Below are 16,172 nucleotides of genomic sequence, written 5' to 3'. Positions count from 1 at the left end.
TACCTATAATGAGGCATGACAGTAAAATAAGAAAACCTAGTGGCAAAAAAGTTAATATATTTCTACAAGACTTGCTCCTAGGGCAAGCCAATGGTACAGCTAAATATGAAGTAAACCTAGCAGAGAAGTACAATAATGCTGCAGTGTGGAAGAAGTAGGCCCACAAATCAGTAGCCTAAAGAAAAAAATAAGGATGATGGACAACAATCTTCTGGAAGCCAAACTGTATGGACTTATCAAATTACAGGATGTTATGTGTAAATTAGTAAAAACAATTTGCTCTACTGTAGGCTGACTGATCACTAAGTTCTGTGTTCGGTTTGGCATCCAAAACTGACATCAATGGAAGCCAGAATCAACTTTATAGCTGAAACTTAACATTCTTCATTGTGAAAATACACAGCTGGAATCTGGTTGGACTATGCTTGTGCCTTTGACAACTGATGACAACTCTAACTTTCCATCTAGAGATAATGTCCAGGGAACTATATAGTAGGGTGAGGAAGCCACATTGTCATCACCCAGCAAAACTATCAGAAGGGATAACTAGAGGATGTCTAAAGGGATCTATTTGCATGCAACAAGTTTGAGATATAAATTGGGAGCCCTTGTTGAATAAGTTACAAGAGTAAGGTACTATGCTGTATGTGATAGCTTACAGCAATAATCCCTCTCTGCTCATGCGGGGAAATATCAGGAATGAAACATCTGAAAAGGCAAGATTAGCAATGGGTATGCTTAACATGTGGTGCTGCAAGTCTAAGCTGTCAGGTAGGTCACTTAAACTGAATTTTATGACATGAGGAGTAAACAAAAATGTAATCAAACAGAAAATGATAGAAATCCAGCAATTTGGGGCAAAAATAAGCTCACTATGTGGAAATTCAACTGAACGACCAATTAAACTTTGGGCCCATCTTGACCCCATATGTACACAAGGACTGAAAGTCTGATTTAGGCTTAATAAGTATTAGTGACGAAATTTCACAACAGTATGCTAACATTGGTATTGGATGATGTGTGTAGCATCTGGGCACACTGACTTATGCTGCTAAAGCTGTCTGTAGCCATGTAGAAAGTTAAGAGCAATCCGTCATTGTGACCCATTGTGGCTATCTTCCATCCACTGCAGAATCAGTTCCTACACAGCAGAAATTTGTGCTATTGAATTCCACTCTGTGTTTCACATGTTCACAATGAATGCAACTTTGTCTAGTAGTAACAGTGGCATAGATGCAAATTTAATTCTTAAAATGCCATATATTCACAGCATACTATCGCTTACCATATTGCCTTTGCTGTATGACTTTCAACCAAAGAAGTATGTATATATGTAGAGATGAGAGGCTTTCTCAGGTGCGTAGAGCAAGTGGGACTGGACAATACATCTAAATTATCATATTCACCAACTGAGCATTCAAATGAAAGAGGTCCGCTGTCTCTAACCAGTGATATTAGCAATGATGTATGGGATGGTTCAATAAAAATGTGCAAAAACTAAGCAGGATAAACAGAATACTGTGCTAAATATTTTGAGACATAAAGCCTGGTATCTGGAAAGTAAAATTAACAGAGAAGATCTGAATGACAACCACTCAAGTAGAAAGCATTAGCCACCAATATTCAGCCTTTCCCACCAGCGCAGATAGTTCTGAAGATAGTGCTAATATCAAAATCACTGAACAAACATAATATGCTGGATTTCTCACTCAGCAACATTGACCACTGTCCACCCTTGTTCTCGCTACAAGTTGGTCGCTCTCATCCTGGTGTCTGAGTGACTTGCTGTTTCTTGTAACCTTCTCTCCTCCTGAAGCATGGAACTTTTAGTTCCAAAATCTAGGTAGTGTGTCACTTTTATGTGTCTGGCAGTACTACTCACTTTCATGTGTCTGGCAGTACTACACATTTCACCTCCTGAAAGTAAGTTCTGGTCAGAAATTCTGTCTCATAAAATATTAGTTTTCTTGTCTGAATTCACCTTTGATACAATTAATGTGAAAATATCTTCTGTTTCTTGTGATACCATTGCTGGAAACCTACTAAATGTCTCTAAGTTCGCAAAGAAATGACACATCGCATCTATTAAGGAAGGAGCTGTCCCATGTTAAGAAAAGACCAGAACATAACATCTAGTTAATTTGGGGCCCATTGGACACCGATGGTGCACAGTAACCATTGAATATTCTGATGTAACAGACAGCAGTCAGTCAGAGAATCCGTTAATTTAATGTAGATCTAGATTTACACTATGACATTGTCATCATTGGTGCATTAGCAGAAGAGTCATATAGGCATAACCATGTAACAGCAATAGGCATAACCATGTAACAGCATGAACATGTGACAACTGCCACTAACATTTACATGAAATGTAAATTCTAGTGACAACTGTCACATGTTTATGCTTTTACATGGTTAAGATTTTATGACTCTTCTGGTAATGCACCAATGATGACAATGTTATAGTCGAAATCTAGATCTGCAATAAATTTCAGAATCTGTGACTGACTGCTAACTTTCTGTACATTCTAACATTTAGTTGTCAGCTTAATTGTTACCACAGCTTAATTATTACCATTGAATTAAGAGTTGCATAACAAATGCAGAATTGCTGCAGGTTTTGATGAACTCTTTCCTGATTCCTAGTACTTTGTGGCCCAAGGATGCAAAATGTCTTGTCAGATTCTGTACATGAAATCTTGTGCATAGGATAATTTCCACCAAATCTCATAGGGTCAGTATAAATGTGACTGAGAAACTAAGTAGAAGGGGCACCCACAGAACACTACTGATTAGTAGAACTACTATGTACAGTATACAAACTACTGTAATGGATACAGGACACACAAATTAATTCCAACTACAGAAACTGAATTCTTACTTAAGAGAACTTGCTGTAATCAGTATAAACAGCGTGTTTCGGTAATGATGATACTAACTTGCAGGATGGTGGAGAAGGACAAAGAGATGAGGACATGAGGTAGGAAACCCTGGTCCAGCAATGAATGAGTCAAAAGTTATGAGTAAAAAAAAAAGAAAATGTCAAATTCATGATTGGTCTGCAGACAATGACCAACATCCAGTTAGACACATTTCTGAAACAATTTCATTTATCTGCACAACTTGCGGAAGGTACTACATTCATATGAGTTGTTCAGAGTGGCACCACCCACCTTCTATGTAGACAGGACATTATCAGACGAAGTTCGATGTAGGCAGGGACAATTCTTACAAGGAAATCCTCTTCAACCCTGACAGGTGTATCATACACAAGACTTTTTCCGAGACCCCACAAGAAGAAATCGTGTTGGGTCAGATCATGTGAAAAAGCTGACACAAAACAGAACCTCTTCTCAAGAGATCACATTTCTTATTAAGATATTTGGAGACCTCCAAAAGGTACAGCACATGGTTTTGTTTTGTACATTTTCAGTCACCACCTCCTAAGCAGTTCAGGTTACATTCCAAAGTTAACCTAGGATTCCAACTAAATGTGCAGTAGATTCTGGGACCTTCTGCAAAGAAAGTCTTAATGCTAAGCACCAGTGAGAACATCCTCCTCTTTCTATCCTTCCTTCCTTTTTACCTCTTCAAGTACTGTAAGATGCATCTATAAATAATGATTTCACATGTCAGTGCTGTATAGAATTTCACTGTGACTGCGATTTCTGTTGGCCAAGTTTTATGCAGTTAATCTTACAGTCTTTTTGTGTTTTCAGGCTGTAGATAAAGATATTGGTATAAATGCTGAGATTCGTTACTACCAAATTGACGAAATACACAAGACTTTGACAGAAGGTTTAGAGAACATACAGAAACCACCCTTCATTGTGAATGAGGAGACTGGTGGGATCATTCTGAATTTTGATCCTCAAAAAGGAATGAAAGGGTATTTTGACTTTATGGTAAGCTTTAAATCTATTTATTTTATGATATATTAAGCATTTTCATGGGGATTTTATTTGTTCTGCTTTTAATGAAATCAGTAATTTAGGGAATTATCTCACACTACATTAAACTGAAATTCTGAGTACCTAGTTTGAGAATGAAATGGCATACTAATGGATTGTTAACATGAGCATAGGGGAGTCCAATTGGTTTCTGCATGGTTGTGTGTACTTATACTTCTCCAACATTCTTTTCAATACTGAGAAAATTTAAGAGAACCAGTGTTTGAATTTGACCACAGAAGAACTGTACTGCTGCCAACATGAATTTCACATAAGTACCATGAAGGTAAGGTAAGAGAAATTAGGGCTCATATGAAGGCATGTAGACAGTTGTTTTTCTGTTGCTCTGTTTGGAAATGGAACAGAAAGAAAATTACTAGTAGTGGTACAGGATACCCTCAGCCATGCACGATGTGGTGGCTTGCAGAGTATGTGTGTGGATGTAGATGGAGATAATGGAAAAAGAGCAGTAGATGAAAATTTAGTGAAAGCCATGGAAGTCTCTACATTTTAATTACTGTCTATGCAGCCATGCACGATGTGGTGGCTTGCAGAGTATGTGTGTGGATGTAGATGGAGATAATGGAAAAAGAGCAGTAGATGAAAATTTAGTGAAAGCCATGGAAGTCTCTACATTTTAATTAGTGTCTATGCATCACACACCAGTCAGCTACAGATGAGTGGTTGCCTGCAGTCATTTTCAAATCATGTAGAAATATTTCAGAATTGTTGTTCCGTAGATATAATACAGATATTGTTTCTTCATGCCTTTTCACAGAAAGGAAACAATGGATTAAAACCTTAATTTTTCTAATGTTAACACCTTATACTTCCACAAATAATAATATATTACATTGTTTCTGAAAATGGTAGAACAAATAACAAACACACAGGCTTATGGTCAACCCACTAAACACTAGTAGTTTAAACAACTCATACATCCACATCATATATATTTATCAATGCTGCATGTAATGATGTTGCCAAACACTGAAGATTCAAACAGCAACAGAGATAAAATGAACCTATTCAATTAAGATTCAAAATTTCATGCTAATCAAGAAGTAAATCTTAAGGAGAGCTAAAGTCAGAAGTACACCAGTGACACCTAAGATGGGAAAAGCTATACGTACAGCTCCAGAGAGCAACTAATATTGAGATCACCACTCTTCAGATTGAATAAAAGACATAGTGCCCTTGCATTCCATCCTTCCTCAACCTGCAAATAATGATTTCATTCTGATTGTGAGCTCTGTGCTGCAAAATGATGGAAAATACAAACATTTACTGGGGTCTAATTTTTGTTGAAGTGCTGCTATTGATTGTAGAGTCAAATTACTTAAGTATTGTAACAAACAAGTGTATTGTTGTTGTTGTTGCTGCTGCTGTCTCCTTCATGCTGAAGACTGGTGCTAGTCTGTCCTGTGCAAGCCTCTTCATCTCTGTATATTTACCTCAACCTAAATCCATATGAACCTGCTTATTCTATTTAAGCCTTGGTCTTTCTCTACAATTTTGACCCTCCCCCCTCCGCACATCCTTCCATTGCCGAACTGGTAATTCCTTGATGCTTCGGGATAAGTCCTATCAATCAGTCCCTTGTTTTAGTCATGTTGGACAATGAATTTCTATTTTCCCCAGTTTGTTTCAGTGCCTCCTCATTTGTTATTCACTTGACCCATCTAATCTTTAGCATTCTTCTATCACACCACAGTTTCAAAGTCTTTATTCCCTCCTTGTCATCCACATTTCACATATGTACAAGGTTATGTTCCAAACAAATACTTTCAGAAAAGACTTCTCAGCACTTAAAATCTATATTAGTTGTTAATAAATTCCTCTTTTTCAGAAATTCTTTTCTTGCTCTTCCCAGTTAGTATTTTATATACTCTACTTCAGATATCATCAGTACTTTGCTGCCTAAATAGCAAAACTCCTCTATTACTTTTAGTGTCTCATTTCCTAATCTAATTTCCTCAACATCGCCTAATTTAATTCAGCTACAGTCCCCTACCGTTGTTTTACTTTTGTTGATGTTCAGCTGATAATCTCTTTCCAAGATGCATTGCCTTCAACTGCTGTTTTAAGTTCTTTGTCATTTCTGACACAAGTCCAATGTCATTGGCAAACTGCAAAGTTTTTATTTACTCTCCATGAACTTTAATTCTCTTTCCACCTTCATCTTTGGTTTTCTTTAGTGACTACTCAGTGCACAGATTGAACAACATTAGAGAATGGCTACAGCCATATATCATTCCCGTCGTCCTAGACGACGGAGCCCGATTTGTGTGCCTTCTTAGTCACCTGCACGATCACACAGATCTTATTAGTGACCTGCTGCTTTCGCCTCCTGTGCAGAATAAGTATGAATTTGCTAAAGCTTGTATCGTTGAATGCTTATCCCGTCCCCCTGCTGAGTCGATCCAACGCATTATCCACGAGGAACACATTGATGACCGTGGCGCCATGACTGTGGCGCCACTTACGCGCCCTTGTGGACACAGACTTTCTACCAGACGTCGCACTTTGGACAATTTGGCTGCTTAAACTTCCTTCTGAGCTACAACTGCAGTTATTGTCCCATGTCTCTGAGCCCCTCGAAGCACGCCTGCGCATCACCGACCGTGCCTATAGCATCATTCAACACCAGTACCTCCAGCATTCGAGTCCGGCATCTGCTGCCCCCACGCATTATGCAGTAACAGGACACGCGCCACGCTGTCAGCGCAAGCAACGGCCCCGCCACCCCGTGGTCGCCCGGTTGCACCACCTACTTTTACGTTGCCGCCCCAAAGGTCACTGGAGACGGCCGAGCGAGCACCTGAGTACACACCGGCCGCGCAGCTGGCCGCCTCACCGCCCAGCCATGCTCCTGCACCGCAAGCTGGCTCTCCTTATTGCTGGTTCCATGCTAAATTTGATGACGCGGCTCGCAACTGCAAGCCCCCGTGCGTTTTTCCAAACGCTTATGGCTGGCACGTCTAGGCACCAAGTCCCGCCGCGCTGCTTCATGGCGCCTACCGGCATCTTGTCCGACACCTGCTGCACTGTCTTCCGCTTCGCGCCTCTTTGTTGAGTACACCAACACCGGACCTTGTTTTCTAGTGGACACTGGAGCCGGCATTAGTGTTATTCCGCCCTCCCTCGCCCCTAACATAGATCCCTTATGTGCACTGCCACTGATAGCTGCTAACAATTCCCCGATTCCAGTGCTAGGTTCCTCACATCTCCTGCTTAAATTTGCCCCAGATCAGGTTTTCCCCTGGACATTTTATGTTGCGGAAGTTGATGCACCTGTACTGGGCCTCGATTTTCTTCATCACTATGCCCTCTCCCCTAATCTGCAAGCTGGCTGTCTGACTCACGTCTCTGGTTCAAGTGTTCCTGGTGCGTCTCAACATTCCCCCCCTCAGCCCGAAGTTCCTACTGACTGTTCACACTCTGCCCTTTCAGAGTGTATGTCACTTGCTGCAAACCTTTCTTCTGCTCTATCAGCTTTCTTGTGCTAGCGTTCAGATGTCGATGCATTGCGCACTCAGAATGTTGACCTGCGTGTTCGCATTGACGAAGTCCATGCACAACTGTTGCAGACACAAGAGCAGCTTCTACAACTCCGCACACCCCCTCTTGCAATCGTGGACAAGCCTCTGCAGCCTGGTCATTGTTCCACAGCTGTGATTCCATTAACGGTTCGGCCAGCCTCTGCCCCTACCCCCCCTGCCCCTACCCCCCCTGCCCCTACCTCCCCTGCCCCTACCCCCCCCTGCTTCTCCCACGTTTTTGCATGCAATTGCCAATGGCACGTGTCACAGAATAAACACAACTGAAGGACCCCCTGTGCGGCATAAGACACGCCGCCCAAACACGCAGAAACTTCGCCATGCTAAAAACATTGTTAAAGATCTTTTGGATTCCAACATTCTCCGTCAATCTGATAGTAACTGGTCATCACCAATCCGTCTCGTGCCGAAGAAGGATGGTACTTTCCGCCTCTGTGGTGACTACCGTGCTCTTAACGCACGCACTACCATCGATAACTACCCTATCCCCCACATTCAAGGTTTCACCCAGATGTTGCGTGGTTCCCAGATCTTCTCCGTTCTCGATTGTAGCAAAGCCTATCATCAGATTCCCATGTTCTCCGACGACATCCCCAAGACAGCCATAATCACTCCATTTGGCCTCTTTGAGTACTGTTCCATGCCATATGGTCTCAAAAACGCCGCACAGACATGGCAACGCTTCATCGACACTCTGTTGTTTGACCTCCCTTTCGTCTATGCCTACTTAGACGATATTCTGATTTTCTCTCCCTCACCTGAGGAACACACTCTCCATCTTTCCAGAGTGCTGGCACTGCTCACTGCTAATGGAGTGGAGATCAACCACGGGAAGTCTCAGCTTAGCAGTCCTGAGGTCACCTTCTTAGGTCACACAGTCACGGCCGAGGGTGTCTGCCCTACCTCCTCTCGGGTTGAACTCATACTTAGCCTCCCTTCCCCAGAGGACTTCGCTGAACTTCACCATTTTCTAGGCATGGTGAACTTCTATAGGCGCCACCTGCCCCATGCTGCGTCTATCCAGATCCCTCTGACCGACACTCTGGCGGGTAAGGATACTAAAGGCAAACGCAAACTCGTTTGGACACTGGAAATGGCCGATTCATTCAAAAATCTCAAAACCGCCCTCTCTAAAGCTGTCACACTCGCTCACCCCGCTCCTGACGCACCCATTTCTATTACAGCTGATGCGAGCGACACTGCAATTGGTGCGGTCCTTCAGCAACATGTATTGGATACCCCCCAACCCCTCCGTTTCTCTTCCAAGAAATTAAACAAATCCCAGTCCAAATGGTCCACTTTCGACCGTGAACTCCTCGCCCTATACGAGGCGGTCAAATATTTCAGAGCCGATGTCGAGGGTCGCCCATTCACAATTTATACAGATCACAGACCATTGGCAGATGCAATCCGTAACCCCTCATGCCATCTCCCCCCACGATGCTTCCGCCATATGGATTTCATATCCCAATATTCCACTGATGCACAATATATCCGAGGCGCTGACAATGTCGTCGCTGACTGCCTGTCTCGCGTCAACATCATCAATACCCCACTTGACCTTACCGACCTGGCCTGCTGGGAAACCGAAGACCCCGATATTCATGCCTTGCAACAAGACACAACCTCTTCCCTCAAACTGGAACAACGTGCATTCCCCGGCACCACAGAACCGGTCTGGTGCGATGTTTCCACTGGTAGTCCCCGCCCTCTCGTACCCGCAGCTCTCCACCGCACTGTTTTTGATGCGCACCACAACCTAGCTCACCCAGGCATCAAAGCCTCCACCAGATTGGTCACAGAAAGGTACGTCTGGCCCGGTGCTAAACATGATTGTAGAATGTGGGCTCGCGCCTGCATACCGTGTCAGAGAGCTAAAGTGGGCCGCCATGCACTTCCTCCGCCAGGCACTTTCGACATACCTAAAGGACGTCTGCGACATACCCATATTGATATTGTAGGTCCCCTCCCTCCCTCCAAGGGCTTTTGATATATCCTGTCCGTTATTGATAGGGTCACTAGATGGGTCGAGGCAGTCCCTTTGGAAGATATTTCGGTTGAGTCTGTGGCTCAGGCCTTCATTGCAACTTGGATTTCCCGATTCGGAAGCCCTACCTCACTGACCACCGACCAAGGTAAGCAATTTGAATCACAGCTGTTCGCCTCCCTCTGTTCGTACTGTGGCGTCGCAAAGTTTCACACAACCGCTTATCACCCCCAGGCCAATGGACTTGTGGAGTGCAGGCACCGCATGCTTAAAGCTGCACTTATGTGCCACAGTGGCCAGTGGTCTGAATCTCTCCCCTGGGTTTTGCTAGGCCTCCGCACTGCATACAAAGAGGACTTGCAAGCCTCCCTCGCCAATATCCTTTACGGGGAGCCTCTGGTTTTACCAGCCAAATTCATCAAGGTTACGCCGCTACCAAGCTCTTCCGAGCTCCCAGCACTTGTCGAGAGCGTCCGAGGGCACATCACGCTCATCAAACCTCCCTTGCCCTCTGCCCACTGTAGGCCTCATGTGTTCGTGCATAAGGAACTGGCCACATGTGAATTTATCATGTTACGTGACGACACAGTACAGACAACCCTGCAGCCTCCCTACACTGGTCCGTTTAAAGTCCTGTCCCGAGGCCCTTCCACATTGTCGATACTTAACAACCGCAAACCAGTAACTGTTTCACTCCACCGGGTGAAACCTGTGTGGACCTTGCAGGAGCACTCTGCAAGTGACCCTGACGTACACGACGCCTGCCCTCCTTCCCAGGAATCCCATCGTGATTTGGACGGGCCCACCACCCCTCCCCCCCTTCCTCCCCCCTTGCAGCCTACATCACGGGCCGGACGACCCGTGGTTCCACCCCGTTGGCGCAGGGATTATGTCCTAGCTTCAGTCGAGCTTGCTACACCTACCCCCAAATGTTGTGCATGTGATTTCACCATGGACAAGTGCTTTTGTGACCATCAAGTGTCCCACCCTCATCAAGCTGGCACAGGACTTGACGCACCACCGTGCTCCTCACTGCAAGGGGGGCGGGGGGGGGGGGGGGGGGGGGCTCTGTGGTGACTATCGACTCTACGAGTGATAGATCTCCGCCATAGCAGGCTCTCTGACCCATGTGGACTTATTGGACTTATTGCTTCCCATTCTGTTGTGTGCTGCCGACTGTACAAGACGTTGTAAATATTCTCGCATAATAAAGTTGTATGAATGTATGTTGGTGTGTTATTTAATGATTGCCGCCGCTCCGCACATCAGGAATAACCACATAATAAAAAATGAAATATTTGTGAGATGCAGTGTTGCAAATAATTATATTGCAGCAATTTAGATGGTATTATTCTTAGGTTCCTGCCCAACCACAACCTTGTAAATCAACAGACTCGCAATAAACAACCAAATATTAGCAAGAGGCAGCAAAGAAACTATTTCAGTTCTAAATATGAAATGCTCAGAATCTTAAAAGTCTGCACTAGAGCTTGAACTATCTTCATACATAATTCATCTTCACAACATGATGTGTGGCTATGCAGGATACATGACAATAAGCATTTCAAATATTCTATTGGTAGCTTGTGATGACTGTTATTGCCAATATGGCTTAAAATTACATTTAATTATAACAAATTGTACAAAGGACATTCAGTTTGTGATGAATCTTCAATGAGCTGTTGCCTTGAAACAGAATAGTGTCATAACACAGTTCCAACCTTGGAAATTAGCATTTACACAGTGCCCATTTTGATTTGTTTTAACAAATGAAAGAAGTACATACATAAATTTATGAAAGCAGAAATATTACTTTACGATAGACTCATCACTAAATTCTGTGACAATGTAATGTATGTTCGTGAAAATATTTCACAGAATATTTAAATTGTTATATTATAAGGACTCTTAACCATTGTTTTCTCTTTGGATTTCAGTAAAGTGTATTGGACTGTAATCTCTGACTACAGGCGGTCGAAGACTGTGATATTATCAGGATTCTTAAACATTTTATTCTCTTTGGATTTCAATGACTCATAGTTTCCTTAGTGATTTTGAATGTTTCTAGCATTTGAAGGTTTGCTTTTAGGACATTGACATGGCTTTGTTGGTTATATTTGAGTAATTCATAGCTTCTTTGCTGATTTCGTTGGTTTGTGGGATCTGGATAGTTTGTTTTCCTGTTAGGCTTCTTGTTTCTTTCATTCATTTACTCAATATTTGTAGGATCTTGATAGATTGTGTAATTGATAGTTTCTTTGCTGATTTCATTGGTTTGTGGGATCTGGATAGTTTGTTTTCCTGTTAGGTTTGTTGTTTCTTTCGTTCATTTATTTGATATTTGTAGGATCTCAATAGATTGTTTATCAGTTATGTTTGTTGTTTCTTTTGTTTGTTTGCTTGGCATTAGTAGTAACTTGACAGTTTGTTTCTCTGTTAGGTTTGTAGTTTATTTTGTTTGTTAACTTGCATTTGTTTTGAATTACTGTATTGTTGTTATTGTAGTTAGTTATTTGGTTAGGTGATTTGGTCAGATATCTTATGACTTTAGTTCCTCAGTTTAGGTATTACTGTTAAAATTTCTAATGCTCAGGAAATGCAAGTTGAATCTGTCACAGAGGTCAAAAAGAGCTCCAGCTATGAAGATAGCTAGACAGCAACAATCGTTTGTACATGCTGAGCAAGTGGAGCATCAGAGAAGTGCTCGAGCAGCTGAAACCAAAGCACAGTCTGATGCTCAACATCAGCAGAATGCTGAACACATTGCATATCAGTGTGTTTCTGAGGCAGCCAAAAATGTGGCTTCTCGGTGTCATGCAAGCACAGCATGCATAACGTGTGTGTGCATCTGAAACCATACATGAAGCAGACACACGCTGATTTGCTATTGCTCAACAACAAGCTGAATGTCAGCAAATGTTTACAATGAATACCTAACTGTATCCCATTATGTTTTGGAAATGGCGACAAGGATATCATTCCAGTATTCCTCAAACAAATCTGGTGACTGGAGAACCGAACCCAAATAAAAAAGTTATGTGCATGGATTTCTATGTGTTTCACATTCATCTGATGGTCCACAAACATGATTTCAGCTTGCCATTGTGTTATAGTGTACTTCGGTTGCAAATTGTGATAGACATGCATGTGAAGATGGAGAGTGAGCATCTAAGGCTCATAGTGCTAAATCAAAGCAAGCTGCGTGCAGAGAATTACATCCATGTGCAAGATGCAATTGCAAGCAGTAGCAATGTAAATCTGAATGACTTAGGTCAGATGGTCATCCTCCCATCATCATTCATGAACAGTCCAAGGTACTTCCATGAATACACCCAGGATGTGTTCTCCTGTATCCAGAATTGTGGTTAGCTGGACTTATTCATCAGCTTCATGTGTAACCCAGCCTGGACTGAGATCAGGGAGGGACTGATGGTCAGGCAGAAACTGGCAGACTGCCATGAAATTGTAGTGCAACTTTTTACTGTTAAAGTGCAAAAGTTGATGGCGCTGAATAGGGAAAGCACAGCTGCGGTTAAAAAAGAAATTGTGATTGAACCGAACTGATGAAATGATGTCAGCAGAGCAGCCTGACCCCAATGTGAACAAATGATATGGTTATTAAGAGACTATTCCATGTACCTTGTGGAATGCTGAACCCTATGTCCCCATGCATGAAGGAAAGGAAATGCACCAAAAAGTATCCTCAGCCACTGTTAAAAGAGACTGAAATGAACGAAAATGGATACCTGTTGTACAGATGTAGAGCACCCAAGGATGCAAGGTGCACGGTCACATTGAAAGTGAGAGGTATGGCCCAGGAAATCATACAGTACAACAGCTGGGTCATTTCAGAGTCACCACTTCTTTCCAAAATATTTAATGCCCACATTAAGGCAATTAAATATATTTGCAAATACATAAACAAAGGCAGTGACCAGACAATATTTACTGTGCTACAGCAGAACTATGCTAATAAGATCCAAGAGACAAAGTGCAAATGTTTAGAGTGGGTCGATACGTGAGCAGCAGTGAAGCTTTGTGGTGGATAATGGGCTTGCCGCTTCACAAGAAACCCTGATAGTGACACATTTAGCAATTTACCTTCCCAACAGTGAACGTGTACTTCATGGAGGCCAATTTGTGCGATCAGTAACTACACCGACCACAACCACCCTCGCCACAATTTCCGACTGTGCCAGATGGACAACTTTGGCATAACTTTGCTGTACACCAGTGTTCCAAAATATTATACATGGAACACATCATGGAAGGAATGGAAACAAAGTGCACAGGGCACCCTGGTCAAAGGCTGACTAAACGTGAAGGTATAAGATACCCTGGGCAGAATTTACACTGCGCATGTAACACAATTTGAGTGTTATTGTGTACAGTAGCTTCTGACCCATGTCTGGAGCCCTATCAGTTTATAGTCCCTGAAAATAGTTGACAGAGAAGAAAATGTTATGTTCCATGTAGCATATGGGGTGACGGGACTTTTGGAAGATGATGACCACTGGTACGTTACAATGGGGGATGCCGCATTGTGCTGGTCATCAGCCAAGTTGAGAGAGCTCTTTGCCAACATGTTGAGCACCTGTAGACTCTTGAAGCCTATATGACACTTTGGAATAAATATAAAGCAGCATTATCTGAAGAAATCACCCATCAGTACCATGGGATAGCACAGACCAGTGATGAGGTATATTTTAACGAAGCACTGAAACTTATTGAGGACAAAGTTTTCTCGATGGTGGGAAAATGCCTGTCTGATTTTGGCTTGCCCACCTCACAACAAGCAGGAGATTTGTCCACATATTTGCTGAGGGACCTCAGTTACAACACAGCAGCCTTGGAGTCCCAAGTTGCCCAAACTGAGCTCCTGTTATCACTAGAACAAAGGCACAGTTTCAATAAAATTTTGAGTCACTTGGAAAGCTGAGAAGGGGGGGTCTTCGTTTCTTGGAATTACCTGGGGACACTGGTAAGACATTCCTGTTGAATTTCCTGCTGGTCCAATTGCTTAAGGACAGGAATGTCACATTGGCTGCAATGGATTCGGAAAGCTTAATAAAACTTGAAAGCTGCTCTTGCAATGTTGTAAGCTTGGAAGATAACTTAATAAATGAAGTTTTTCTGGGCTTACATGAAAACTTGAGTGATGAGGAGTGTTGTGTGAAAGTGTTTTCTTGGGGCGTAAGAATGAATCAGTGGGAAACACCAATAAAAAATTTATTGAGTACTTGGTGAAGTGACCACCTACACATTAGTCGATACAGTGATGACAAGAGATGACACAACCTCATATCCTGTAGAGTTTCTAAACTCATTAGAGCTGTTGGGGGTGCCATTCAACAAGTTGGAGCTGAAGGTGTGTGTGCCTGTCTTATTGATTCATAACACGGATGCACCACAATTGTGGAGTGGCACCAGGTTTTCACATCATGGGCCTGAGAAGGCATATCATGCAGGGGCTCCATCATCACCGATGGAGCCAAGGAAGAGATAGCATTAACAACATGAATTCCTATCATCCCAACAACATCCCCGTTTGAACTCTTGCAGTTCCCATTGAAAGCAGCCTTCTGGGTTACTATAAACAAGAATCTAGGTCAAATGGTAAAAGTGTCAGGTATTCATCTGGGCACCCCATGTTTCTCATGCAGCCAGCTCTACATTGGCTGCTCACTTGTATTGAGAGCCAGAAATATCTACAAATACATAGAAAACAAGAAGTACCATAATGTTATTTACAGAGACATATTGCAGTACATTTCTGGTTCTCCATACATACCAAGATAATTATATTTTTCATGCTAGTCATGTGACAAATAGTCATGCAATTATTTACTCTCTTTCCTGGCACATTTTGTACTTGGCTACTCAATAACTTACATATTTTTTCCTTAAGTAAACAAGTTAGTTTTGAAAGACCAGTGTTCTGCCAGCTTTTTGGGCCGCAAGTGGCTCACACTGCAATACTTCCAAAAGAACTTTTATGATGGCACATGTGCATGGGTAGTAAGTTTTGATGGTAACATTTCCTTACAACTGACTGTTTACATGCTGGTGGCAGCACTGGGTGCAGCTGGTATACAATATGTATAAGAACCAAGAGGTAACAATAAAAGTGGAAGACCAAGAATGAATTGCACAGATGAAAAAAGGTGTAAGACAGGGACGTAGTCAATGTGTACAAGAACCAAGAGATAACTATAAGAGTGGAAGACCAAAAATGAAGTGCATGGATTAAAACGGGTGTAACACAGGAATATAGCCTTTCGCCCCAGCTGTTCAATCTATATGTCAAAGAAGCAATGACAGAAATAAAAGAAAGATTCAAGTGTGGGATTAAAATCAAGGTGGAAGAATATCATCATTAAGATTCCTGATGACATTCCTATCCTCAGTAAAAGTGATGAAGAATTACAGGATCTGCTGCATGGAAAGAACAGTCTAATGAGTACAGAATAAGGATTGAGAGTAAATCAAAGAAAGAACAATCTATGTAAAGATCTAAAATCACTTTCTTTGGTCCAAAAAGGGGTCCAATATTCAGGAACAGACTTTTCAATAAATTGCCAGCAACCACTAAAAACTTGGTTTCAGATAAAGCACAGTTTAAATAGAATTTGAAAGTCTTTTTGATAAGCAACTCCTTCCACTCTGTAGATG

The 16,172-nt window shown here is 42.3% G+C and overlaps 1 protein-coding gene across 1 annotated transcript in view; it reads left to right on the top strand.

The window, feature by feature from the left end:
* The window catches only part of LOC126260154 (cadherin-23-like), a 370,016-nt gene that overhangs the window by 316,620 nt on the left and 37,224 nt on the right, over nucleotides 1-16,172 (top strand). Inside the window, exon 27 of the mRNA XM_049957412.1 lies at nucleotides 3,723-3,908. Within this exon, the coding sequence (XP_049813369.1) occupies nucleotides 3,723-3,908 (186 nt within the window). The remainder of the gene's footprint in view (nucleotides 1-3,722; nucleotides 3,909-16,172) is intronic.

The sequence above is a fragment of the Schistocerca nitens genome, chromosome 5, assembly GCF_023898315.1.
Source record: "Schistocerca nitens isolate TAMUIC-IGC-003100 chromosome 5, iqSchNite1.1, whole genome shotgun sequence".
In the NCBI taxonomy this organism is placed as follows: Eukaryota; Metazoa; Arthropoda; class Insecta; order Orthoptera; family Acrididae; genus Schistocerca; species Schistocerca nitens.
This window is presented reverse-complemented; position numbering and strand designations above follow the sequence as displayed.